At 42.2% G+C, this 26,482-nt stretch overlaps 1 protein-coding gene across 2 annotated transcripts in view; it reads left to right on the top strand.

The window, feature by feature from the left end:
- The window catches only part of chd1 (chromodomain helicase DNA binding protein 1), a 46,112-nt gene that overhangs the window by 18,089 nt on the left and 1,541 nt on the right, over positions 1–26,482 (top strand). For both annotated transcript variants that reach the window (XM_049738436.2, XM_049738435.2), the window contains exons 19-35: positions 5,544–5,692; positions 5,804–5,900; positions 6,030–6,125; positions 6,234–6,410; positions 6,486–6,649; positions 6,732–6,773; positions 10,338–10,471; positions 10,587–10,725; positions 10,847–10,997; positions 18,300–18,422; positions 18,504–18,647; positions 18,732–19,031; positions 23,181–23,312; positions 23,445–23,623; positions 24,848–24,947; positions 25,059–25,110; positions 25,203–25,437. In XM_049738436.2, the coding sequence (XP_049594393.1) occupies positions 5,544–5,692; positions 5,804–5,900; positions 6,030–6,125; positions 6,234–6,410; positions 6,486–6,649; positions 6,732–6,773; positions 10,338–10,471; positions 10,587–10,725; positions 10,847–10,997; positions 18,300–18,422; positions 18,504–18,647; positions 18,732–19,031; positions 23,181–23,312; positions 23,445–23,623; positions 24,848–24,947; positions 25,059–25,110; positions 25,203–25,437 (2,414 nt within the window). The remainder of the gene's footprint in view (positions 1–5,543; positions 5,693–5,803; positions 5,901–6,029; positions 6,126–6,233; positions 6,411–6,485; positions 6,650–6,731; positions 6,774–10,337; positions 10,472–10,586; positions 10,726–10,846; positions 10,998–18,299; positions 18,423–18,503; positions 18,648–18,731; positions 19,032–23,180; positions 23,313–23,444; positions 23,624–24,847; positions 24,948–25,058; positions 25,111–25,202; positions 25,438–26,482) is intronic.

Below are 26,482 nucleotides of genomic sequence, written 5' to 3'. Positions count from 1 at the left end.
CCGAACGTTTCGAAAACCAAGGCTCCGCTGTATATTATAATCAAAAGCTGCTAATTTTTGCACAAGCTTTGAACCCCGCGGCTTGTTGTCCGGTGCGGTGTATCTATGGATTTTTCGTGATTTTTGTGACGTCTAATACACTTACACACTCATCAGTAAAAAGGTTGTTTTTGTGTGTTGTTTGCTGTGTTGCGGCACCGCTTTGCTTGGCAGAGGGATATATGACCAGACACGCGGACACTGGGGAGAAGAGTGGTGTGTTGCTCGCATGTCCGTCCGCCAGGCTAATAGTGCCGCACAATTGACACAACCAAGACAGAACGAGATCAAGACGGACATTACTGGAGAAAGGAAGCTTTTATACACAAACCCTCATTATAGTGGACAAAAGAAATGCATACGATGCCGCTTTAAGTTGAAGTCAGATGATTTGGCGCTTAACGGACATTACCGGAGAAACGAAGCTTTTATACACAAACCCTCAGGGACGGTCAGAGGAGGCAAGGGAGTCCGTGCCTTCCCTGCCATCATAAAAAGGGGAAAAGACAAATTCAATTGTCTTTATTATAAAGTCATTTTCCTTTTAATTTCAGTAGTTTTGTATCATTTTTAACCAAAATCACAGAATTTTTATAGTTATGTTAAAACCGAAGACGAGTTGCTCGGAGGAGGCAACTTCCTGCCTTGCCTCCTCTGAGGATTGCGCAATCACACGGCTGCCTATGCTGACAGGCTATGTAGTTAGACTGAACTGCTGTCTTCTCTGTATGTCGCTGTTCAGGTGTTCAAACACTGTGGCTATATTAACTAATTTCCGTAGTTAAGCTGATGTAAATAATATGTAGTGTTTTTTGTCATCTGTCTGTAACGTCGTGTTTCTTTAGATCAGGGGTCACCAACACGTTGCCCGCGGGCACCAGGTCGCCCGTGAGGACCGCATGAGCCGCCCGCAGGACTGTTCTACAATTTGCTCAAATAGCGGCACTTGTCAGTGAGCTGCATCTATTTATTTTACAGTCAAACCTCGGTTTTCGAACGTCCTGGTTCTCGAACAAATCGGAATTCCAACAAAAAAATTCGAGATTTTTTTGCTTCAGTTGTCGAACAAAATTCGGAGGTCGAACCTCGCGAGATGAGCCGTGAGGACCCGAGAAAACCCGACCGCGTGGCCCAGATGCCGACTGACTCCGTTGTTATTGTATTTTCGTTACTTTGAGGATTGTATTAACACAATCATTCCTCTAAAGAAAGCAAGTGGGAGCAGTGAAGCCATCCTAAAACACAAAGACGCTCTTAAAGCAATGTGACAGTGAGCGTCCGCCGCCCTGCGGTCGCGCGATTGGACCAAATTAAGCTCCCTGCGCACTGAGGTCCACTTAAATTTTGGAAAGTACATCAGGACTTTAAAAATATTTTCTAAATTTTAGCGACGGCTCTGTCACAATAATGCGACCAGCGCGGTGCAGTTGCGCGGTCGGCGTCACGCTACTGTTGCGCGTTCGGCGGTGCGCTGCAGTTGCGCGATCGGACAAAATTAAGCTCCCTGCACACTTAGGTCCACTTAAATTTTGTAAAGTACATCAGGACTTTAAAAATATTTTCTAAATTTCAGCGACGTCTCTGTCACAATAATGCGACCAGCGCGGTGCAGTTGCGCGGTGGGTGACACGCTACGGTTGCGCGTTCGGCGGTGCGCTGCAGTTGCGCAATCGGACAAATATGCGCAAATGAAAAAATGCTTAAAAAAGGTGGGGGTTTTTTTTGTCTTGAAACGGATTAAAAATGTTTCCATTATTTGTAATGGGAAAATAGATTCGGAATTCGACCGATTCGCTTCTCAAACCGCCTTCTGGAACGGATTGTGGTCACAAACCAATGTTTGACTGTATTTTTGCTATTCTTGTTAAAATCACACATGTGAACTGGAAATGACGATAATAACACATACTGAAAGCCAAATTGAGCAAATTGGCTTTTTCAGAAGTCTATGTCAAACTGGTAGCCCTTTGCCTTAATCAGTGCCCAGGAAATAGCTCTCGGTTTAAGAAAGGTTGGTGACCCCTGCTTTAGATGAACAAAATGGCTTTGAAAAGAGACCCAACGGAGGCAACGAAAAAAAGTTCTCCAGCCTTATGGCAGGGAGCGCTAGTGATCCCGGGATGCTTAATGCGCCCACCTGTAGAATAAGTGATCTCCATTTATAATTTACAGTGAACAACTGAGGAGCAGTCGTCCATTTATTTAGTTTTACATTCGTTTTTTGTTTTTACATTTCGTTTTACAATAGAGGATTACATATGCAAACTCAAATGATTTTCAACTATGGACCTTCGGTCGAAGCAGGTTATCAGTAAAGGAAGACCAACTCCGGAGTTAAAAGGTTTGAGTCGGACTACGGGACTTCGGAGCATGTCTTTTCAAACAGAGTGGTACGCACGATCGAAAACAAGTTTTTGATTCCATGTGCTTCATTGAGTGTTTTTATTTGTGAAGACTGCTGATATGGGATTTTAATTAAAGTAGTTAAAATTAAATAATGAATAAGGTACTCTAGAGCAGCGTTCCTCAACCTTTTTTGTGACACGGTTATGTGTCGGACAAATTTTAACGGGGAGCGGGGCGTGACGCCAGTGCCTCCCCAGTCATGAACATCACCGCACGTCACTGCAAACCCTCATTATGGTGGACGATGCTGCTTTAAGTTAAAGCCAGTTGATTTGGTGCTTAACGAAGGAAAGACAGCTGCTACATCTACTGTAGAAGTTTCTTCCGGCCACTCGAGGGCACTGGGCTGTTGTTGATGACATCTTGATGGCGTCACCCTTTTCAGTATTTTTTTCTCGGTCGTGTCTTCTCCGGAGCTTTATGTGTAGCTCGTATCGCATTGCCAACTTTACCCTTGTAAGTGATCCCATTTTATTTATTATTAGTTGTGTGTTGCTAGCGTTCCCTGCACATTAAGTTTATTCTGGTCGTCGCTGAGACTTATACATGTTTGTATGTTTGCAGAGCTCCTTCATATCTGTCAATAAACATGCTGATACCGTATTTTCACGTTTATTAGGCGCGGGTTAACGTCTTAGATTTTCTTCAAAATGTGCGGCGCGCCCTATCATGCGGTGGTCCCGATGTGTGTTGTTGATTGATTGATTGAAACCTTTATTGTCCCCTCTGGGGAAAATTAGTTGTCAAACAGCTCGTGACATTTAAAAAAGAGGAAGACAAACAAAAACAAAAAAACTTCACAATGCAATAAAATAACACACTGCTGGTCCAATAACATGCAGTGCAAGCTGGTAGTTTACTAAAGTGCATCATGTGCAGATAAAAAGTCCCAAGTCTCTAGCTCCAGGTCTCCCCGGGCCTGATTGTAGAGTCGGAGTGCAGCTGGAATAAACGACTGTCCAAATCTCTTTGTGCTCTGACGGGGGAGGACAAATCTGTTGCTGAATTTGCTCCTCATCCCCGTCAGCTGGATGTGTGTTGTAAGGCGGACGTATTAAAAAGCGCCATGAGAACGTTATAGGGAGAATTGTGGGCGTGGATTTGCAGTACGTCCCGCCCTGTGTGTGTTGTTGTTGTTGTAAGGCAGACGTAGTAGAGAACGCCATTAGAAAGTTGAAGGGGGAAGTGTGTGCGTGGATTGTATATAAAAGAACGGGTACATGCGTCATGCAAAAACATCGTTATGACAACAGTGAAAATGGCAAAGAGACACGCGTATCAAGCACAGTTTAAACTGAAGGCCATCAGCTACGCGGAAGAGCATGGAAATCGAGCAGCCGCGAGAGAATTTTAAATCAACGAATCGATGGTTCGCAAGTAGAGGGAGCTGGAACACGAGCTCCGACAGGTCAAGAAGACGCAGCTGAGTTTTCCGCAGACGTAAGGCGAGGTGGCCCGAGTTAGAGGAAAGTCTCGAACAGTGGATCATCGAGCAAAGAACGAGTGGGAGAAGCGTTTCGACGGTCACCATTCGTCTAAATGCAGCAACGCTAGCAGAACAAATGAAAATTGAACATTTTCAAGGAGGTCCGTCTTGGTGCGCTCCTTTCATGAAACGGTGCCATTTTTCCATCCGGACCAAGACTACGTTGGTGCAGCAACTTTCAGCGGATTATAATGAAAAGCTGGCCATCTTCCGCTCCTACTGCAGCAAACGCATCGCTGACAAACGCATCCAGCCCAGCCACATCACCAACATGGACGAGGTGCCGATCACTTTGGACATTCACTAAGAGTGGAAGGCAGCGCCGGGCGAGTTACGCCACAATTTGCGAATGGATTGTGAATGCTTGGGCTAACATGTCTGCTGGCACTGTTGTGCGAGATTTCGTAAAAGCCGGCATCATAACCGAGGAGCCACACGCCACGGAAAGTGACAGTGAAGAAAGTGAACCTGGCATGTCAGTTGGAGATTTCAGTGCGGGAACAGAGGATGATGACTTCGATGGGTTCAATTGATGACCATTACCAGTAATAAAAATGTGAATACCAAACTCAGTTTTGCTCCCGCTTCATTTTTAAATGCGCACACTTGTATGCTTGTGTGTGTGTGTGTTGTTGATAAATGAAAATGTAAATGAGAACGTTTACGGGGGAAGTGTGGGCGTGGATTTGCAGTGTGCGCACGTGGATTGTATATATAAAACTTGCGCCCTATGTGTGTGTTAAACACAGTCATGGCACACAACTGAGACTGCGCCTTTTAGTACAGTGAGTCTTTTGAACGTGAAAATATGGTGAAAGGTATGCGTCCCGCAAGAGCCATCTCTTTCCTGACAATCCTCTGTGTATATTCTTTCATGAATGGTAATTAAACATTAAAACACCTGCGACTTATAGTCCGATGCGGTTTATTTGTTAACAAAACAAGATTTTCCCCTAATTTTAGCTGGTGCGGCTTATAATCAGGTGCGGCTTGTATCCAGAAATTTTGGTAACTGTTTTTTGTTGCATTTTTGATTAATGCTTCTGGCCAAATTTGTTTGCTGAAGCACATTTCACTAAAAATATGGCTTTCAAATCTTCCGTTATTGACATATTTATTAGTCATACACTACAGTTTTCAAATGTCCTTGGATTCAAATTCTTGTCGCACAATTATTACATCACTCATCCGCTGCGTCACACTTTGTATTACGTTAGTCACGCTACGTTCCATGGCGCGCACGAGTTGAGCTGTCACCGGTCAAATTTATCGACTATTGATTAGTGATATTTGATCCACACTCACTCATCAAGAAATGTTACAGTACATTCCTGTTTTCAGTATGATTCATCAGATACTGTAATTACAAAGATACAGTAGATAACCTGTGACATAGTTCGTATCAGCACACTATCACTACAACCTATGACTGAAGCCATGAACATGTTGAATGAATACCTCTCATATTGAATTAAAACTGAGCAAGTGGGTGTTTGAGAAGAAAGTAAAGATTCTTTTTTGTAAGGTAAATGTAAACACTTGGAAGTTGCCCTGTGGGATTCACTATGGTTGTCTACAGCAATTAATTTCTTATCATGTATTCTTCTCTTAGGTGAACATCTATCGATTGGTGACTAAGGGCTCAGTGGAAGAGGAAATAATAGAGAGAGCTAAGAAGAAGATGGTGCTGGATCACCTTGTCATTCAGAGAATGGACACAACAGGAAAAACTGTCCTTCACACAGGCACTGCTCCCTCGAGGCAAGTCATACATTGTGCTTTTCATAGGAGAATATTCTGCCGTGTTAAGAAGACTATCCTGCTATGTGAAGCAAGGCAATCTAAATCTTCATGTCATTTTATTATTTGCAGTTCAGCACCATTCAACAAAGAAGAGTTGTCTGCAATCCTGAAATTTGGTGCTGAGGAGCTTTTCAAAGAGCCAGAGGGGGAAGAGCAGGAGCCCCAGGTAAGAAACACGCACGCATGCACACACACGCACGCACACACGCACACTTTACAATCCCACTTATTCATAAAAGCGTTTTTTTGTTTGTTTTTTGTTTTTATGGACCGACTTGTTTGTCATGTTTTGAAGGAAATGGATATTGATGAAATTCTCAAAAGAGCTGAGACCAGAGAAAATGATCCCGGACCTTCCACAGTGGGTGAAGAACTGCTGTCTCAGTTTAAGGTGAAATATCAATAATTCATTTGTTACATTTACTTTTGGCCAATATTGGATCGGTAACTCTTCTAAGTTAATATCTGCTAAGTTGACAAGGCTCTCTGGCCTGTCTAGGTTGCAAACTTCACCATGATGGAAGAAGAAGAAATAGACATGGACTCAGAGCGCAGCCAGCGGAGTTGGGATGACATCATCCCAGAGGCGCAGAGGAGGAGGATTGAGGAGGAGGAGAGACAGAAGGAGCTTGAGGAAATCTACATGCTGCCGCGTATGAGGAATTGTGCCAAACAGGTCATCAGGCAGTAAAACGTCAATACACTGATTCGGTTTTGTGTATATTTATTATTTCTTTTGTTTGTTTAACAGAGAAGCTTTAATGCTGGTGAGGGGAGAAGACTGGGCAGGAGCAGGAGATACTCAGGTTCCGACAGTGATTCCCACTCGGACCGAAAGAGGCCAAAGAAACGCGGTCGGCCTCGGACCATTCCACGGGAAAATATCAAGGGCTTCACTGACGCTGAGATCCGGAGGTGACTGCCATAATGTTTTTACATTTTGATTTTAAACCCAGTTTACACAAGTTATTTTACATTTATTTTAACTACTTATCAGGTTTGTCAAAAGTTACAAGAAATTTGGTGGACCACTGGAACGGTAAGTGTCCATCTCAATATTCTTAGTGTACCGTATTTTCCGCACCATAAGGCGCACTTAAAAGCCTTTAATTTTCTCAAAAAACGATAAGTTGAGCCTTTTATGTGGACCAAATTCCAAAATCTGTAAAGTTGTTTTATGTGGCCTCCGTAATATACAGGCGTGATATGAAGACCCGATGAACCAATCAAAAGACATTATGTTTTATGTAGATCGGGGCAAAAAAACGGAGGACTGGACGTAACACGTAAAGGAGTACGTAACTCCGCCACCATTGGTAAAGAAATACTATCATTTGTGCAAATCTGTAAATTTGTTATGTGTGGCTTCCGCCACACAAAGACGAAATATACAGCCACCCGATGTACCAATTAGAGGACACTACGGTTTACATAGATCGGGGCAGTAAACCAATTAGAGGACTGGGCGTAACACAGAGAGTACATACCTCTGCCGCCATTGGTAAATACTATCGTTTGTGCAAAGTACGTACCTCCGCCGCCATTGATTCAAGATTCAAGAATTTGTATTCGCCATGTTTGAGCATGCCAAACAAGGAATTTGACTTCGGTACATCACAGCCTCTGTTTAACATTTAGGTGACTAACAACACTCAGGACGTGTGGAAAATGACAAATATTCTCAAACATCCCCTGATCTTAAACTCCCAGGAGGGCGAGGAAAAACTCAAAACTCCAACTAGGGGAAATGAGAAACCTTGAGAAGAGACCACAGATAGGAGGATCCCTCTTCCACGATGACCAGGCTGCAATGGATGCAGAGAGGACACATAGTACAAATAATGTAGACAATTCAAAAAAGGTGTGGAGAGCAAGATGTAATTGCTCAGCAATGACTCTGGGACTCTAAGAGTGGTGTGAGTTCATCAGAGCGACAGCCTGGGGGAAGAAGCTGTCTCTGTGTCTGCTGGTTTTGGCGTACAGAGCTCTATAACGCCGTCCGGAGGGGAGTAGTTCAAACAGACTGCAACCTGGGTGAGAAGGGTCTGTAGAGATGTTACTTGCACGTTTTCTGGTCCTGGACAGGTACAAGTCTTGGATAGATGGGAGGTTGATTCCAATTATCTTTTCTGCAGTCCTGATTGTCCGTTGCAGTCTGTGTTTGTCTTGTTTGGAGGCCGATCCAAACCAGACAGTGATGGAGGTGCAGATGACAGACTGGATGATGGCAGTATAGAAGGTCTTCAGCAGCTCCCGCGGCAGGTTGAACTTCTTGAGCTGTCTCAGGAAGTACAGCCTCTGCTGGGCCTTCTTCCGGACAGAGTCTATGTGTCTGGTCCATTTGAGGTCTCGAGAGATTGTGGTTCCCAGGAACTTGAAGGTGTCTGTGGACAGAATAGTATTACTGCGAATAGTGAGGGGTGAAAGTGGTGAAGGGTCTCGCCTGAAGTCCACTGTCATCTCTACGGTCTTGAGCGGGTTCAGCTCCAGGTGGTTTTGGCTGCACCAGTGGACCCGCCACTCCACCTCCTGTCTGTACACAGTCTCGTCACCGTCCCGGATCAGTCCGATGAGAGTGGTGTCGTCTGCATACTTAAGGAGCTTCACAGGAGAGTCACCTGAGGAGAAATCGTTGGTGTAGAGAGAGAGAAGAGCAGTGGGGAGAGGACGCACCCCTGAGGGGCGCCAGTATTGGTGGTCTGGGTGTCAAATGTGATGGTCCCCAGCCTCACACGCTGTCTCCTGTTGGTCAGGAAGCTGGTGATCCACTGGCAGGTGGAGGTAGGCACCGCGAGCTGGATGAGCTTCTGTTGGAGGATGTCAGGAGCGATGGTGTTTACGCCAAGCTGAAGTCCACAAACAGGATCCTGGCGTACGTTCCTGGGGTGTCCAGGTGGTGCAGGATGTAGTGCAGTCCCATGTTGACCCCATCGTCCACCGACCTGTTTGCCCGGTAGGCAAACTGGAGGGGGTCAAGCCGGGGGCCCGTGACATCCTTCAGGTGGTTCAACACTAACTTCTCGAAAGATTTCATGACCACAGATGTCAGGGCGACAGGTCTTTAGTTATTCAAACCTGTGATGGCGGGCTTCTTGGCCACCGGTACGATGATGGAGCTCTTGAAGCACGAGGGCACCTCACACAGCTCCAGGGAATGGTTGAAGATCCGTGCAAAGGTGGGTGCCAGCTGTTCAGCACAGACTTTCAAGCAGGAAGGTGACACACCGCCTGGGCCCGGTGCCTTCCTGATCTTTTGTCTCCGGAACATCTGGCGCATTTCCTCCTCGCGGATCTGGAGTGTGGGTGCGGCCTCTGCAAGAGAGAGAGTAGGTGACAACGGTGATGGAGGTGTGGACAGAGCGGTTGTGGGGGGAGGTGAGTATGTTGATTGTGTTGCAGGAGGTCCAAGCCTTGGGCTCTCCACAGGACGGGCGGTTCATTTCTTGAAGCCCGTGATGCTCTGCAGACCTTTCCACACTGTTGAGGGATCAGGATTGGCAGAGAGGTGTCTCTCCAGGCTTTCCCCGTAACACCTCTTGTCTTCCCTGACCTCTCGGTTCAGTGTGTTTCTGGTCTGCTTGAACAGGTCCCGGTTGCCTCTCCTGTAGGCCTCCTCCTTGACTTTGCACAGCCTCCTGAGGTTCGGTGTAAACCAAGGTTTGTCGTTGTTGCACGTGCAGAAGGTCTTAGTCTGCACACACAGATCCTCACAAAAACTGATGTATGATGTGACAGTGTCAGTGAGTTCATGCGTGTTCCTTGGAGTGAGGAGCAGCAGTTCGTCCATCTTGTTCGCCAGGGAGTGAACATTTGCCAGATGAATTGACGGTAGGGCAGAACGGAACCCTCTCTGCCTCAGCTTTACGAGGGCGCCAGCGCGTTTGCCACGTCGTCTTCGAGTTGCTAGCTTGTATAGCACCGCCGCTCCGGCTGAAATCTCCGTCAAACAGACTGGATCAAAGAGAACAGGTGAGAAAATACCAGGAGAAAACTGTCCGATGTTTAACAGCGCTTCTCTGGTTAAAGTGATCCGGGATGGACAGCAGAGGACACAGAAAACACAAAATAAGACAAAGTAACAGAGAGCGACTCACCGTGGCAGCAATCCGCGGCGCCATCATGACGTCATATCCGTCATATATTCATCTCTTGATGAATAAATACTACCGTTTGTGCAAATCATGTTGTTTTGTGTGGCTTCCGCCACAGAGACATAATAAACAGGCGCACTATGTAAACAGGCGTAATATGTTGACCCGATGAACCAATCAGGGGACATTACGTTTTACGTAGATCAGGGCGGTAAACCAATCAGAGGACTTCACGTAACACGTAGAGTACGTACCTCAGCCGCCATTGATAAATAAATACTATCATTTGTGCAAAGAAAACAGCATTAGGGCCCTCTAATCACCTTCTAAAATGGCGTAGACCCTATGTGTGTATTAAATACATAACAGACCCCGCAATTGAGTCTGCGCCTTTTAACCCGAAGCGTCTTATGGTGTGGAAAATACGGTACATTTTTTTGGGTGTGGGGGGGGGACACTAAATACAATCCTTACTTCCGAATGTTTTGTTTTGGAATTTCCAATTGACTCAGGTTGGATGCAATTGCTCGTGATGCCGAACTTGTGGACAAGTCTGAACATGACCTTAAACGCTTGGCAGAAACCGTTCACAACGGCTGTGTGAGAACGTTAAGAGAAAACCCCTGTGGACCAGAAAAAACTTCTGGTAACTAAACAAATCTTTGGGATAAACAAAACTCTTGCCTTTTAGCCATGTCAAATGTATTTGCTTGGGACTGCAATAATTTAAGATAATTGTCTCCACTTTTACTTAAAACTAGGAGGCAGAAGAGGGAAGGTGAAAGGCCCCACATTCAGGATCTCTGGTGTTCAAGTCAATGCCAAGCTTGTCATTTCTCATGAGGAAGAGCTAGCGCCACTTCACAAGGCCATCCCTGCAGACCCGGAAGAGAGAAAAAAGTTTGTAAAAACAGTTTGATTTTAAATAATTGTTAAAGTTATCAAAAAATCTTAAATGACAATGCTCAGTTATGGTTTACTCTGCTTTTTATGAGTTGCTGAATCTGACTGTTGTTCATAGGTACATGATTCCATGCCACTCTAAGGCTGCGCATTTTGACCTTGATTGGGGGAAAGAAGATGACTCCAGTCTGCTAATAGGAATCTATGAGTACGGTTATGGCAGTTGGGAGATGATCAAAATGGACCCGGATCTCAATCTCACACACAAAGTAAGTTCGAACAATTATTTCCAACTTTTGTGATTTTCAGAGAATTGCACGAATTGTCCTCTTTTAATTTTTTGATATTACAATGTTTCTCAAAGTTTGAAACTTGCTTCTCAAGTGATTGGCAAGACTGCTCTGCAGAAAAAAAAGTTTAAGCCTGAGATTTCTATCATTTTAATTGTATATGAAACAACTTAATTTTTGTGTTTGATGACTCACCGATATTTTCTAAGTGTCACTTAACCAAGTAACCAATACCACTAGTACTTCTGATACATAAAACTTGACTTTTAAACTGTCAGATAATTATAAGACCTTTGTTTATTTCTGACATAAGGCAGAACTGCCACTCTGCAATATATAATTTAAGTTCACAATAAGAAAGATAAAAAAATTTGCCTCAAATTAAAAAGATATAGGTACTGTACATACAAGTACAAAAAGTAGGCAACAGGTGAGTATAGCACTCCGTATGATAAATGATTTTGTAAAAGCGCTATGACGCTTGTGCTGCATTCAACAGGAAAGACAGACCTTTTTGATGGACTGAATAATGACAGCATTCTGTTTTTTCAGTCATTAAAAGCAGGTACATAGATGTATAAAGTATCGGCATAAAATACTGAAATGGAGAAGGTAATTTTACCACCCTAATTGAGTTAGCAAAAAACTAAATACCGTATTTTTCGGACTAAAAGTCGCTCCGGAGTACAAGTCGCATCAGCCATAAAATGCACCATAAAGGGGGAAAAACATATATAAGTCGCACTGGAGTTTAAGTCGCATTTTGGGGGAAATTTATTTGACAAAATCCAACACCAAGAACAGACATGAACCAGTAACAACAGGCTAAACGATACGGTATGCTAACGTGACATAAACACAAACGAGGAGCTGAGAACGGGCCTGACGTAACAGTAACAGTGATTCAAATAACTATAACATAAAGAACATGTTTATCAAACCATCTGTCACACCAAATCATTAAATCCATCGAATTCTTCATCCTTTGTGTAAATGCCGTGTGTGCGGCGCGCCGCTGACGTCGGACTCGTCGTCAGTTGCAGTTCAAATTATTCCACAGGCCCATATAACTAGATATAAACTATATATCAGATAACAGTAATATAGACAACAATTTTATCGAACCATCCATGTCACTCCAAATCATTAAATCCATTGGAATTTTCGTCCTTTGTGTAAACAGCGGCGCTTCTAACCCCGGAAGTGTGCGCGGTGCGCCGCTGACGTCAGTTGCAGTTCAACTCATTCCACAGGCCCAAATCATCAAAATCTTTGTCCTCTGTGTCACGTAAAAGAAAAAAAAAAACAGCTGTTGTCTCTGGAACTCCATGCACCGCTGACGTCAGCCTTGTCGTCAGTTGCGGCTCCAATTATTCCACAGATGTACGTATATATTATAGTCACTCCCTGTATGCCGCCGATTGCGGCTGAGACTCACCATATGTCGCCGATTGCGGCAGGGGCTCCCCGAATGCCGCCGATTGCAGCTGGGACTCCACGTATGCCATCGATTGCGGCTGGGACTTCCCGTATGCTGCCAATTGCGGCGCGGACTCCCCGACTGCGGCCAATTGCACGCGGACTCCCCGAATGCCGCCAATTGCGATTGCGGCTGGGACTCCCCGTATGCCGCCGATTGCGGCAGGGACTCCCCATATGCTGCCGATTGTGGCGCGGACTCCCCGAATGCCGCCGATTGCGGCGCGGACTCTCTATATGCCGCAGATAGTGGCTGGGACTCCCGGGGAATACAATATAGTTATATACTATATAACTACTAACCGGATTCGATTGAAGTTGGCAAATTGTGTAAAACGTAAATAAAAACAATATACAATGATTTGAAAATCCTTCTCAACCCATATTCAATTGAATACACTACAAAGACAACATATTTAATGTTCAAACTGATATACTTACCGTATTTGCCGGTGTATTGGTCGACCTTTTTCGATCCAAAATCGACCGAAAAAAATCGACCTCGACTTATACACCGAGTCATAAAATTTAACTTCGTATTCATCGCTTCAAATTTGATGGTAACCAAGGCCGTTTCTCATGGATCTCATTGTGCGTTGCACTTAGAAAATTTGAACCGGGCGGCGTGCGCGAGTGCGCGGCCCGCTGGAAGTCGAATGAGGCGCCGCGACCACCTCCGCGGTGCTTATAAACAGCCGATCCGCTCGGCGGGGGCTATTTTCGGCCACTTGGCTCGTGCGCACGGCCTCCCGGATGTGCCGGGCGGGTGCGCGAGCTCGCCGGCCGCTGGAAGTCGAATGAGGCGCCGCGACCACCTCCGCGGTGCTTATAAAACGCCGATCCGCTCGGCGGGGGCTATTTTCGGCCACTTGGCTCGTGCGCACGGCCTCCCGGATGTGCCGGGCGGGTGCGCGAGCTCGCCGGCCGCTGGAAGTCAAATGAGGCGCCGCGACCACCTCCGCGGTGCTTATAAACAGCCGATCCGCTCGGCGGGGGCTATTTTCGGCCACTTGGGTCGTGCGCACGGCCTCCCGGATGTGCCGGGCGGGTGCGCGAGCTCGCCGGCCGCTGGAAGTCGAATGAGGCGCCGCGACCACCTCCGCGGTGCTTATAAACAGCCGATCCGCTCGGCGGGGGCTATTTTCGGCCACTTGGCTCGTGCGCACGGCCTCCCGGATGTGCCGGGCGGGTGCGCGAGTTCGCCGGCCGCTGGAAGTCCAATGAGGCGCCGCGATCTCCGCGGTGCTTATAAAGTGCCGATCCGCTCGGCTTGGAGCTATTTCCGGCCTCCCGTTGGTGCCGGGCGGCGTGCGCGAGCTCGCCGGCCGCGATCTCCTCCGCGGTGCTTATAAACAGCCGCATGCGCACGGCCTCCCGGAATTTGAACACATTTCGTCAATAAATTTCGCATATTGAATTTTGAAGTTTAATATAATGCAACAATTGAGCTCGACTTATACAAAGGATATATCATAAAATCGTAAATTTCCGTCAAATTTTAGGGGGTCGACTTATACACCGAGTCGACCTGTACACCGGCAAATACGGTAATTGTTTTTTGCCAAATAATAATTAACTTAGAATTTCATGGCTGCAACACGTCCAGTAGAAGTTGGGAAAGGTGGCAAAAAATACTGAGAAAGCTGAGAAAAGCTCATCAAACACTTATTTGGAACATCCCACACTGGTCAGGCTAATTGGGAACAGGTGGGTACCATGATTGGGTATAAAAGGAGCCTCCCCAAACATGCTCAGTCATTTACAAGCAAGTCCACAACTGCGTGAGAAAATAGTTGAACAGTTTAAGAACAACATTTCTCAAAGCAAAATTGCAAGGAATTTAGGGATTTCAACATCTACGGTCTATAATATCATCAAAAGGTTCAGAGAATCTGGTGAAATCACTGCACGTAAGCGCCACGGCCAGAAACCAAGACTAAATGACCGTGACCTTCGATCCCTCAGACGGCACTGCCTTAAAAACCGACATGAGTGTGTAAAGGATATCACCAGATGGGCTCAGGAAAACCTCAGAAAACCACTGTCAATAAATACAGTTTGTCACTACATCAGTAAGTGTGGGTTAAAACTGTACCATGCAAAGCAAAAGCCGTTTATGAACATCTAGAAACGCTGCCTCGGTTCTCTGGGCCCGAGCTCATGTAAAATGGACTGATGCACAATGGTGGTCTGATGAGTCCAATTTTCAAATTGTTTTTGGAAACACTGGACGTCGTGTCCTCCGGAGCAAAGAGGAAGTGGACCATCCGGACTGTTATCAATGCAAAGTTCAAAAGCCAGCATCTGTGATGGTATGGGGGTACATTCGTTTCCATGGCATGGGTGACTTACATTTCTGTGAAGGCAACATAAATGCTGAAAAGTACATTCAGATTTTGGAGCAACATATGCTGCCATCCAAGCGACGTCTTTTCATGGACGCCGCTGCTTATTTCAGCAAGATAATGCCAAGCCACATTCTGCACGTGTTACAACAGCGTGGCTTTGAAGTAAAAGAGTCCAGGTTCTCCCGTGGCCCGCTTGCAGTCCAGACCTGTCTCCCATTGAAAATGTGTGGCGCATTATGAAGCGTAAAATACGACAGGGAAGACCCGGACTGTTGAACAACTGAAGCGGTTCATCGAGCAAGAATGGTAAAGAATTCCACATGAGAAGCTAAGAGAATTAGTCTCCTCTCTTCCAAAACGTTTGAGTGTTATTAAAAGGAAAGGTGATGTAACGAAGTGGTAAACATGCCCTTTCCCAACTTCTACTGCACGTGTTGCAGCCATGAAATTCTAAGTTAATTATTATTTGAAAAATAAAATAAAGTTTATGAGTTTGAGCATTAAATATCAAAGTCAAAGTCTGCTTTATTGTCAATTTCTTCACATGCCAAGACACACAAAGAGATCGAAATTACGTTACAACTATCCCACGGTGACAAGACAGTTCACAATGTACATACAAGTAAACAACACAAGAAAAATAAAACAAGAAGGCACAATCAATGAATAAATAAGAGTGATGAATAAATAATAAATAAATAACACAATAAATAAGTACAGGACGCTACACAGAAGGGGGAAGAGAGTTCAGGATCCTAACAGCCTGGAGAATTAAGCTGTTGGTGAGTCTGGCGGTGCGGGAGCGCAGGCTCCTGTACCTCTTCCCAGAGGCCAGAAGATCAAACAAAGAGTGAGCGGGGTGACTCACATCACTCACAATCGTGGCCGCCTTGCGGGCGTGATGGGAGGCGTAAATGCCCTTCAGGGAGGGGAGTGAAGCCCCCATAATCTTACCAGCCGTGTTCACTTTGCGCTGCAGGGCCTTCATGTTGTATTCAGTGCAGCTACCACCCCAGACAGCGATACAACTGGAGAGGACGCTCTGAATGGTGCCACGGTAGAATATAGTCATGACGGCCGGAGGAGCACTTGCTCGCCTGAGTTTCCGCAGGAAGTACAGGCGGCGCTGAGCTTTCTTCGCCAGTGACGCGGTGTTGGACCAGGAGAGGTCCTCACTGATGTGTACCCCCAGGAATTTGGTGCTGCTCACCCTCTCCACCACAGCACCGTCGATGGTCAGCAGCAGGTGTTGGGTGTGACCCTTCCGGAAGTCAACAACAATTTCCTTGGTCTTGTTGACGTTCAGCAGGAGGTTGTTGTCCCTGCACCACGCAGTCAGAAGGTCAACCTCCAACCTGTACTGAGTCTCGTCGCTCTTGGTGATGAGACCCACCAGAGTCGTGTCGTCAGCAAACTTCACTATGCGGTTGTCGCTGTAGGACGCAGTGCAGTCATGCGTCAGCAGGGTGAAGAGCAGCGGACTGAGCACACAGCCTTGGAGGGCCCCCGTGCTCAGCGTGATGTTGGCGGAGATTTTGTCACCAACACGTACCACCTGACGCCTCTGACAGAGGAAGTCCAGTAGCCAGTTGCAGAGGTAGGTACTGAGGCCCAGCTTGTCGAGTTTGCAGATGAGTTTTTGTGGCACAATGGTGTTGAAGGCAGAACTGAAGTCCACAAACAGCAATCTCACATCCCTACTCTCCAGGTGGGAGAGGGCTGAGTGGAGGGCAGAGCAGATGGCATCCTCAGAGGACCGTTTGGCCCGGTACGCAAACTGGAAGGGGTCTAAGGTGGGGGGGGAGAATGGATCTGATGTGCTCCAAGACAAGCCGCTCAAAGCACTTCATGATGATGGTCGTCAGTGCCACGGGGCGGTAGTCATTAAATATAATTAAATGTTGTCTTTGTAGTGTATTCAATCGAATATAGGTTGAAAAGGATTTTCAAATCATTGTATTTTGTTTTTATTTACATTTTACACAATTTCCCAACTTCAACCGAATTCGGTTTGTATACTGTAGCGTTACCAAAGTACCAGGCAAGACGTGGGTTTGGTAACCGGCTCTTTATTTCACAAAACAAGAACTCAACATATGAGCCAACACAGCAAGCGATGATGAGAGGTATGTCATAGATGCAGTAGCAATGATCAGATGGATAGAGAGGAAATTCAGAACAGAAAAACACTATCAGCTGTGCGCAAATTGAGTTTATACTATTTATAATAATAAAAATTAATTCAGCTAGCAACACACTAATATTGCATTAGAAGCATTCAAAACCTTACAAGCATACATATCCGTAGAGTCCATCTGAATGGGCTTTTGAGAGTTATGCCATGGATGCAGGCCACTTAGAAACATGCTCTGTCAGCTGTGCATGCCATTTACTTTCTGGTAGTAGTCCTTCCACAAGAGGGCGCCAGGTACTGGTATATGCAACCTAAGGTGGTATATCGCCCATCTCTACTTGATGAATGACCGATTTGGTTCTCTTTTTTAATTTTTTTTTTTTTTTTAAGGGAATCATTTTTAGGTAATCACATTTCTAATTTAAATTAAAATGGAAAGTGTATTTTATTTTGTCTAGAAACATTACGAGATGAGAGTTTGGGGTATAGGGACGTAAGGTCACAACCACAATTGTTTTTCTAAAAGACTGCATTTGAGTAACTCTGGTTTGTTAAAAATGGATCAGTAGGAAGTAATGTCAGTGTCCAAAGTAATTTTTGCCGATCAAACTGCCTTTGAAAATCTGTCCGGCTGCGGGTGCCAGTCTATATCAAAAAGTCGCTGTTAGCCACTAATGTTGGCAACTGGGTACTTGATTTTGCTGTACAACGACAGTATGATTAGCTCGTGATTTTTTTAAGCGTCCTTCATTAGCAATTGAATTAAAAAAGAAAAATACCAATTCTTTCGGGGTTCACGTTATGTAGTTATTAGTGGCAAGTTGTAATGACAGAACTTGGCTCTGAGCTGCGGTTTTCATCAAAATAAAGATTTCAAACAGTGCAATCACGTCGTTGTCAAAGTTGTTGTTCTTTTTTTGTTCTGTTGTATCAGTGTTCTCACACAGTCAAGGGCGACTGACTGACTGACAAAGGAGCGGTATGCAATTCGTGACACCAATCATCTCAGAGCTGCTGCTCATGAGCTAGGGGCAATAACACACGCTACGAGGAGTAGCAACACCGATCGAGAAATCACAAGAAGCCCATATTAATTGCTAAGATTATTTTGTGTTGCGAAACGCCAGAAAAAAATGCTTCGGTGTCCAGTACACTTTTCATAGAAGCCTGGCTGGAACTGAAATTGGAGCTTGATCATCATCACAGAATTTCTTGTGTCTTGTGTCGGTTTCATTGTTTTTATTAGTTATGTCAACTTTTCACAGTTGCCAAAAACGTCATATTCTCTCCAAACAAATTATGTCAAATTGTCTGTTACAGCTTCTACCAGATGACCCTGATAAGAAGCCCCAAGCAAAACAGCTCCAGACCAGAGCAGACTACCTCATCAAGTTACTGAGCAAGGACCTTGCCAAAAAAGAAGCTCAGAAACAAGCAGGGACAGTATGTCTGACATTTACATTTTGTTTTCAGTCCATTATTTGTTTATTCATTTAATGAAATACGCATTGCATTTATTTGTAGGTCAATTCTCGAAAGAGGAAGCCAAGAAGCAAAAAGAGAGAAACTGTGAAACCATCACAGATAGATGAGATGATTAAGAGTGCATCATCAGATCCTCCATCGGATAAAAGATCGGATGATGAGGATGAAATAGATGAGGAAATGGTACATTAAAATTCCTGTTGTGCTTGCCTCGTTGCTGTGCCTCGTCGAAGTGTTTGCCCTCATGTGAGACATTAACTGTTTCAGGAGGAGATGACCGAGAAGGCTTTAAGCAGACGAACCAGATCAGACAGAGAGACAGTGAAGGAAGAAAATCAGGAAGAGGAAGATGATGATGAGGAAGAGGAGGAGGAGGAAGAGGAGGAGGCTCAACAGGACAATGGCTCTTCATCTGGTGAGAGGGAGTATAAAGAGGAAATAAAGAAAGAATGCAAAAAGGAGAAAAAGGAAGACAGTTGGGACAGTAAAGACAACAAGGAGCCAAAAGAGAGAAAAGAAGTCAAACCTTTGGATTCAGTCCATAAACAAGAGGACAGCATGGAAAAGGTAAATCCACTTAAATATTATTATTATTGTGTGAAGGCGATGGCCTTCACACATATGTTATTCTACACCATTCTCTATTATTATTGTGTGAAGGCGATGGCCTTCACACAATGTTATTCTACACCATTCTCTATTATTATTGTGTGAAGGCGATGGCTGGAAATGTGAAATATTTTCCACATTTCTCAAGAAATTCAACTCATTTCAACATCATTCGGCATTATTCCCCAAGAAGTGATTCAAAGTCTTCGCCTTCACACTTGCATTTTCTAGTTGTGTGAAGGCGATGGCCTTCACACATATGTTATTCTACACCATTCTCTATTATTATTATTATTATTATTATATTTTATTCTCCACACTTTTTTGTCCCGCTTCTTCTTCCACATAGTTCATCCGATTCACTCCGTTCCACTTTTGACGTGTTCCAAATATTCACGAGATGAGCGCTTCCATTTTTCTCGTTCCGAAAATTTTCCGATTTCGCAAAATTCGCGAACTTACGACAAATTTTTCCCCATTCATTCTTAATGGCAGATTCGACATTTCACATTTACATCATTCCACTTTTTTCTACATTGTTCAACCGATTCAACTCATTCCAACTTTCAACTGTTCATCTTTTGACTACCTATTCCACAACTTCCCACTTACCAAAAATTCCAAATTTGAAATTCAACCAAATTCTCCAAAATTTCGTTTTTCCACTCTAACTTTTACGTTTTTCAACCGATTCAACCCATTCCAACTTTCAACTGTTCATCTTTTTCTAACTATTCCACAACTTCCAACTTATGAAAAATTCCAAATTTTCAAATTTGGAATTCAACCAAATTCTCAAAAATTTTGTTTTTCTACTCTAATTTCTACATTTTTCAACCGATTCAACTCATTCCAACTTTCAACTGTTCATGTTTTGCCTACCTATTCCACAACTTCCCACTTACCAAAAATTCCATATTTGAAATTCAACCAAATTCTCCAACATTTTGTTTTTCTACTCTAATTTCTACATTTTTTAACCGATTCAACTCATTCCAACTTTCAACTGTTCATGTTTTGCCTACCTATTCCACAACTTCCCGTTTACCAAAAATTCCAAATTTGAAATTCAACCAAATTCTCCAAAATTTCGTTTTTCTAATCTAATTTCTACATTGTTCAACCGATTCAACCCATTCCAACTTTCAACTCTTCATCTTTTGCCTACCTATTCCACAACTTCCCACTTACCAAAAATTCCAAATTTGAAATTCAACCAAATTCTCCAACATTTTGTTTTTCTACTCTAATTTCTACATTGTTCAACCGATTCAACCCATTCCAACTTTCAACTCTTCATCTTTTGCCTACCTATTCCACAACTTCCGACTTACCAAAAATTCCAAATTTGAAATTCAACCAAAATCTCAAAAATTTAGTTTTTCTACTCTAATTTCTACATTGTTCAACCGATTCAACCCATTCCAACTTTCAACTCTTCATCTTTTGCCTACCTATTCCACAACTTCCGACTTACCAAAAATTCCAAATTTGGAATTCAACCAAATTCTCAAAAATTTTGTTTTTCTACTCTAATTTCTACATTTTTTAACCGATTCAACTCATTCCAACTTTCAACTGTTCATGTTTTGCCTACCTATTCCACAACTTCCCGTTTACCAAAAATTCCAAATTTGAAATTCAACCAAATTCTCCAAAATTTCGTTTTTCTAATCTAATTTCTACATTGTTCAACCGATTCAACCCATTCCAACTTTCAACTCTTCATCTTTGGCCTACCTATTCCACAACTTCCGACTTACCAAAAATTCGAAATTTGAAATTCAACCAAAATCTCCAAAATTTCGTTTTTCTACTGTAATTTCTACATTGTTCAACCGATTCAACCCATTCCAACTTTCAACTCTTCATCTTTTGCCTACCTATTCCACAACTTCCCACTTACCAAAATTAAAAATTAAAAATTTGAAATTCAACCAAATTCTCAAACATTTTGTTTTTCTACTCTAATCTTTACATTGTGCAACCGATTCAATCCATTCCAACTTTCAACTTTTAATCTTTTGCTTACCTATTTCACAACTTCCCACTTACCAAAAATTCCAAATTTGAAATTCAACCAAATTCTGCAAAATTTCGTTTTTCGACTCTAATTTGTACATTTTTCAACCGATTCAACCCATTCAAACTTGTAACTCTTCATCTTTTGCCTACATATTACACAACTTCCCACTTACCAAAAATCCCAAATTTGAAATTCAACCAAATTCTCCAAAATTTCGTTTTTCTACTCTCATTTCTACATTTCTCTACCGATTCAACCCATTCCAACTTTCAACTCTTCATCTTTTGCTTACCTATTCCACAACTTCCCCTTACAACAAATTCCAAATTTTGAAATTTGAAATTCAACCAAATTCTCCAAAAATGTGTTTTTCTACTCTAATTTTCACATTGTTCAACCGATTCAACTCATTCCAACTTTCAACTCTTCATCTTTTAACTTCCTATTCCCCAAATTTCCACTTGCCATAAATTCCAAATTTTAAGATTTTAAACTCAACCAAATTCTCCAAAATTCTGAAATTCCACCAAATTCTCCAAAATTCAGTTTTTCACCTCTATTTTCTACATTTCTCAAGTAATTCAACTCGTTTCAGCATAATTCGCCAGCATTCCCCAAGAAGTGATTCAAAGTCTTCGCCTTCACACGCAATTTCTCCAGAAATTGCATTTTCTAGTTATTCTATTTTATTCTCCACACTTTTTTGTCCTGCTTCTTCTTCCACATAATTCATCCGATTCACTCCGTTCCACTTTTGACGTATTCCAAATATTCACGAAATGAGCGCTTCCATTTTTCTCGTTCCAAAAATTTTCCGTTTTCGCAAAATTACGACAAATTTTTCCCCATTCATTCTTAATGGCACATTCGACATTTCACATTTACGTTGTTCCAATTTGAAATTCACATCATTCAGCACATTCTAATCTCATTGGGAAAGATTCGACATTCCCAAAATTGCCAAATTCAAAAATTTCACGTTTTCATGTTTAGAATTTTGACAAAATTTCACAAAATTTCGTTTTTCACCTCTAATTTCTACATTTTTCGACCGATTCAACCCATTCCAACTTTCAACTGTTCATCTTTTGCCTACCTATTCCACAACTTCTCACCTACCAAAAATTCCAAATTTTCAAATTTGAAATTCAACCAAATTCTCCAAAATTTCGTTTTTCTACTCTAACTTCTACGTTTTTCAACCGATTCAACCCATTCCAACTTTCAACTGTTCATCTTTTTTCTACCTATTCCACAACTTCCCACTTAAAAAAAAATCCAAATTTTCAAATTTGAAATTCAACCAAATTCTCCCATATTTCGTTTTTCTACTCTAATTTCTACGTTTTTCAACCGATTCAACCCATTCCAACTTTCAGCTGTTCATCTTTTGCCTACCTATTCCACAACTTCCTACTTACCAAAAATTCCAAATTTCAAATTCAACCAAATTCTCCAAAATTTCATTTTTCTACTCTAATTTCTACATTTTTCAACCGATTCAACCCATTCCAACATTCAACTGTTCATGTTTTGCCTACCTATTCCACAACTTCTCACCTACCAAAAATTTCAAATTTACAAATTTGAAATTCAACCAAATTCTCCAAAATTTCGTTTTTCTACTCTAACTTCTACGTTTTTCAACCGATTCAACCCATTACAACTTTCAACTGTTCATCTTTTGCCTACCTATTCCACAACCTCCCACTTACCAAAAATTCCAAATTTGAAATTCAACCAAATTCTCCAAAATTTTCACTTTTCTACTCTAATTTCTACATTTTTCAACCCATTCCAACTTTCAACTGTTCATCTTTTGCCTACCTATTCCACAACTTCCCACTTACCAAAAATTCCGAATTTGAAATTCAACCAAACTCTCCAAAATTTCGTATTACACTTCTATTCTCCACATTTCTCAAGTAATTCAACTCATTTCAACATCATTCCCCAAGAGGTTATTCAAAGTCTACGCCTTCACACGCAATTTCTCCAGAAATTGCATTTTCTACTTATTATTATTATACACACATACTGCCAACAAATGAACATAATTATCTATCTTTTTTTTTCAATAGACTGAAAGCAAAGCTGAGGTCAGAGAACGACTAAAAAAAGCATCTGATGGCCCAGTCCTCATAACAGCAAGTGGAGAGAATATACCAGTGTCTGAGGAGTCTGAAGAACTGGACCAGAAAACATTTAGTGTGGTACGGTCAAACTTTGACAAAGCTGGGCATGATGGTTTTTAAATGGGTTTTGTTTCATTCATTATGATTAAATTACATTCTTGTGATCCAATCACCTAGCTGTAGTTAGCATTGACTGTTTGAATGTTGCAGTGTAAAGAGAGAATGCGGCCAGTGAAAGCAGCCCTTAAGCAGCTGGACCGACCAGAGAAGGGTCTCTCAGAGCGTGAGCAGCTTGAACATACCAGGCAATGTCTCATCAAGATTGGAGACCACATCACGGAGTGTCTGAAGGAGTATTCCAATCCTGACCTCATCAAACAGTGGCGAAAGTAAGCATGTCTGCCTCTTTCTTACAAAAAAAGCGTCAAGAAATAGAGAACCGATCCTTCCAGAGATTGAATACAAATTTGGCCTCTCAAATACAAACTAATCATTTTGATTTCAGCGTTACACAGTATTTTTTATATCATTAAGTTAATGAACTCAAGAATGGGTTCATATTTTTAGACAATACGGGACAAAAAAAAAGATATACAAAAAACATACCTGCAAATTAATGACACGACGAACATGACCTTGATGACCCTAATGAACTCATTGATCTTTGGATTTTTCATTACAGCTTTTCATAGAGAGAGAGAGGGGGGGGGAGATATACATGTATATATATATATATATATATATATATATATATATATATATATATATATATATATATATTGTTTTCTAATTCAGTTAGTTTTAACTAATTAGCGGGTATGTTCGTTTTTATTAATTTTTAGTGTTTGCCAATTGTTTTTATTATTTGTATTAGTTTTTGATTTTGTGGAATGTTAAATCCTGAACATGAAATAAACTCACTAACACAAAAACAAAAAATGCTTTTACGGAAATTATAGTCAGTTCATGTTTTATAAACTAAAATGAAGTTTCAGGTCATTTTATTTTCCTAAAGAAAACTTGTTTTTCTTTCATCTCTTTAATGATGTTATTTCAATTTTAGTTTTAATGTTACATTTCATTAGCTTTAGTAACTTTGATTGACACACAGAAGTGTTTGAATAAATTTATACAGTAACTGGTATTTTGTCTACCTTTTTGTACAAGTTTGTCGGCAGTGGGTTTAGAAAGCGTGTTTTACTCAGTTTAAATGTGTATAAATTGTGTGGGAGGAGTATTTCAAATATTGCAGATGTTCACCTATTGTGGGTGGGTCAGTTTAAATGGGGGATCACTCTAATTTAAGAGTATTTGTGTTAAATTAGCCCAAGAACAAATGGCATGTAGAACTCCAGCATTTATTGTTACCCACACCACATGAGCACCATACACTGCTCTCAAACTACATTTCACATATCTGCAACAAATTGACACGCATACACTCGGATGGCTATAAGACAAATTGAACATTAACTTGTACATGAATAAGATTCACTTCAAATAAAACACCACATCAGTTAGCATGACTTATTATGAATTGTGAATGTGATTTCTTCAATGTCTGAGTCGATAAGCACCCTTATGATGATAATAATAATGTTTGTTTTTGACAGAAACCTGTGGATATTTGTTTCAAAATTCACTGAGTTCGACGCCAGGAAATTACATAAATTGTATAAGCATGCCATCAAGAAAAGGCAAGAGAATGCACAGGTAGGGTAGTATGCCAGTATTTCTACATTGCTGGAATGGCAAAAAAAAATTATTCATCCATAATGATGTTTTTTGTTTTCTCTCTCTCTCACTTTTTTTCTAAATAAACAGGCAATGGAGCAGAACACTAGGAGTACAAACACTATAGGTTTTAAACACACAGGTACTGTATGACTTTCACTTAACTGTGCAACCATCACCAATTATTTTATGGCTTTTCGACTAGATTAATTTTTCCGTGCTATTTTGTCCCAGATATCGAACGGCTGAGGGACAACTCTCACCAGGATGACAGCAGCAGGGACAGTTATAGCTCAGACAGGCATCAGCCATCAGTGCGTTACCATGACAGCAGCAAGGAAAGACACAGTTCGGAGGCCCACAGGAAGGCAGCAGAGTCTAGAAAAAGACCCTACTCCTCATTAAGCAATGGGAAAGACCACAGAGACCACTACCGACCGGACAGCAGGGACCGAGACAGGCAGGACAGGTGAATACTGAAATGTCTTTCAGCCTACTTGATTTGAATGCTTCAGTTACAATAAACAAGGGATGTTCTATGCCACTTTTTTTCCGACTGATACCAGTATGAGTGCTTAACACTTGAGTACTCGCATATAATAAATACAAGCTTCCAGAGGAAAAATACCATTCATATTACAAAATATTATAAAATACAAAGTATTGCATTGCGCAGAAAAAAAATGCTTAGAATAATGCACTGAACAATGACATTCTATTTTTCTAAATTGCATTGAGACAGGTATACTTAGTTCACTTAGTTAGCTGACACAGGTCAAATACAGTGACTGCTTTAGCCTTTCCGCAGATGTTAATATGGGTAACGATGCACCAATACGCTATGCCTCTGTTTATAAAATGCTCCGACACTACAACTCCCATAGTACTTCATTGATCTGACATGGTTTCCGGTTAAGAGCCATGACAGATATGTATGTGGAAGTAATTTAAGGTAAACACTGATGATGGACGACACATTTAGTCGACGGCAAATTGTCTCCTGAAAAACACTGTATATGATGACCTTAGCTTGTGTGGCAACAAAGGTGGCCACCCTGCACTTTGTGGTCAGGTGGTGGGTCGTCCTGTAAGCACTGCATTTCATAAAGAAAGCTTTGTATTAGGTATTTTTGGTGGCCCAAACTTATGAGCTTTGTTGCTAACACGTGTGATACTGCATTACCCACAATACTGTTGTTTACATCACAGATGACACGGATTACCATTACTGCGCAATGGGATGAGCTGGAGACAGCCAGTTTCTACAGAAAAAGAAAGCATTAAATACAACAAATGGGTTTTTGGTGACTGGCAATGATAGTCATTGATTGACTTATGCCATGCTTTTTTTTTTTGTGATCGACATTGAAAGTCATTGATCGACATGCTGATAACGTGCCTTTTGTTCCCACATTTTTCTATGGAAATTGGTCCGTCACAATCGGTGGCCAGTCCATTAGAGCACCACTAATATTAACTTCACAAAGCATTTTGCCAAATAGTGGAACCGCGAC

This window comes from Syngnathus scovelli, chromosome 13 (genome assembly GCF_024217435.2).
Source record: "Syngnathus scovelli strain Florida chromosome 13, RoL_Ssco_1.2, whole genome shotgun sequence".
Taxonomy (NCBI): Eukaryota; Metazoa; Chordata; class Actinopteri; order Syngnathiformes; family Syngnathidae; genus Syngnathus; species Syngnathus scovelli.
This window is presented reverse-complemented; position numbering and strand designations above follow the sequence as displayed.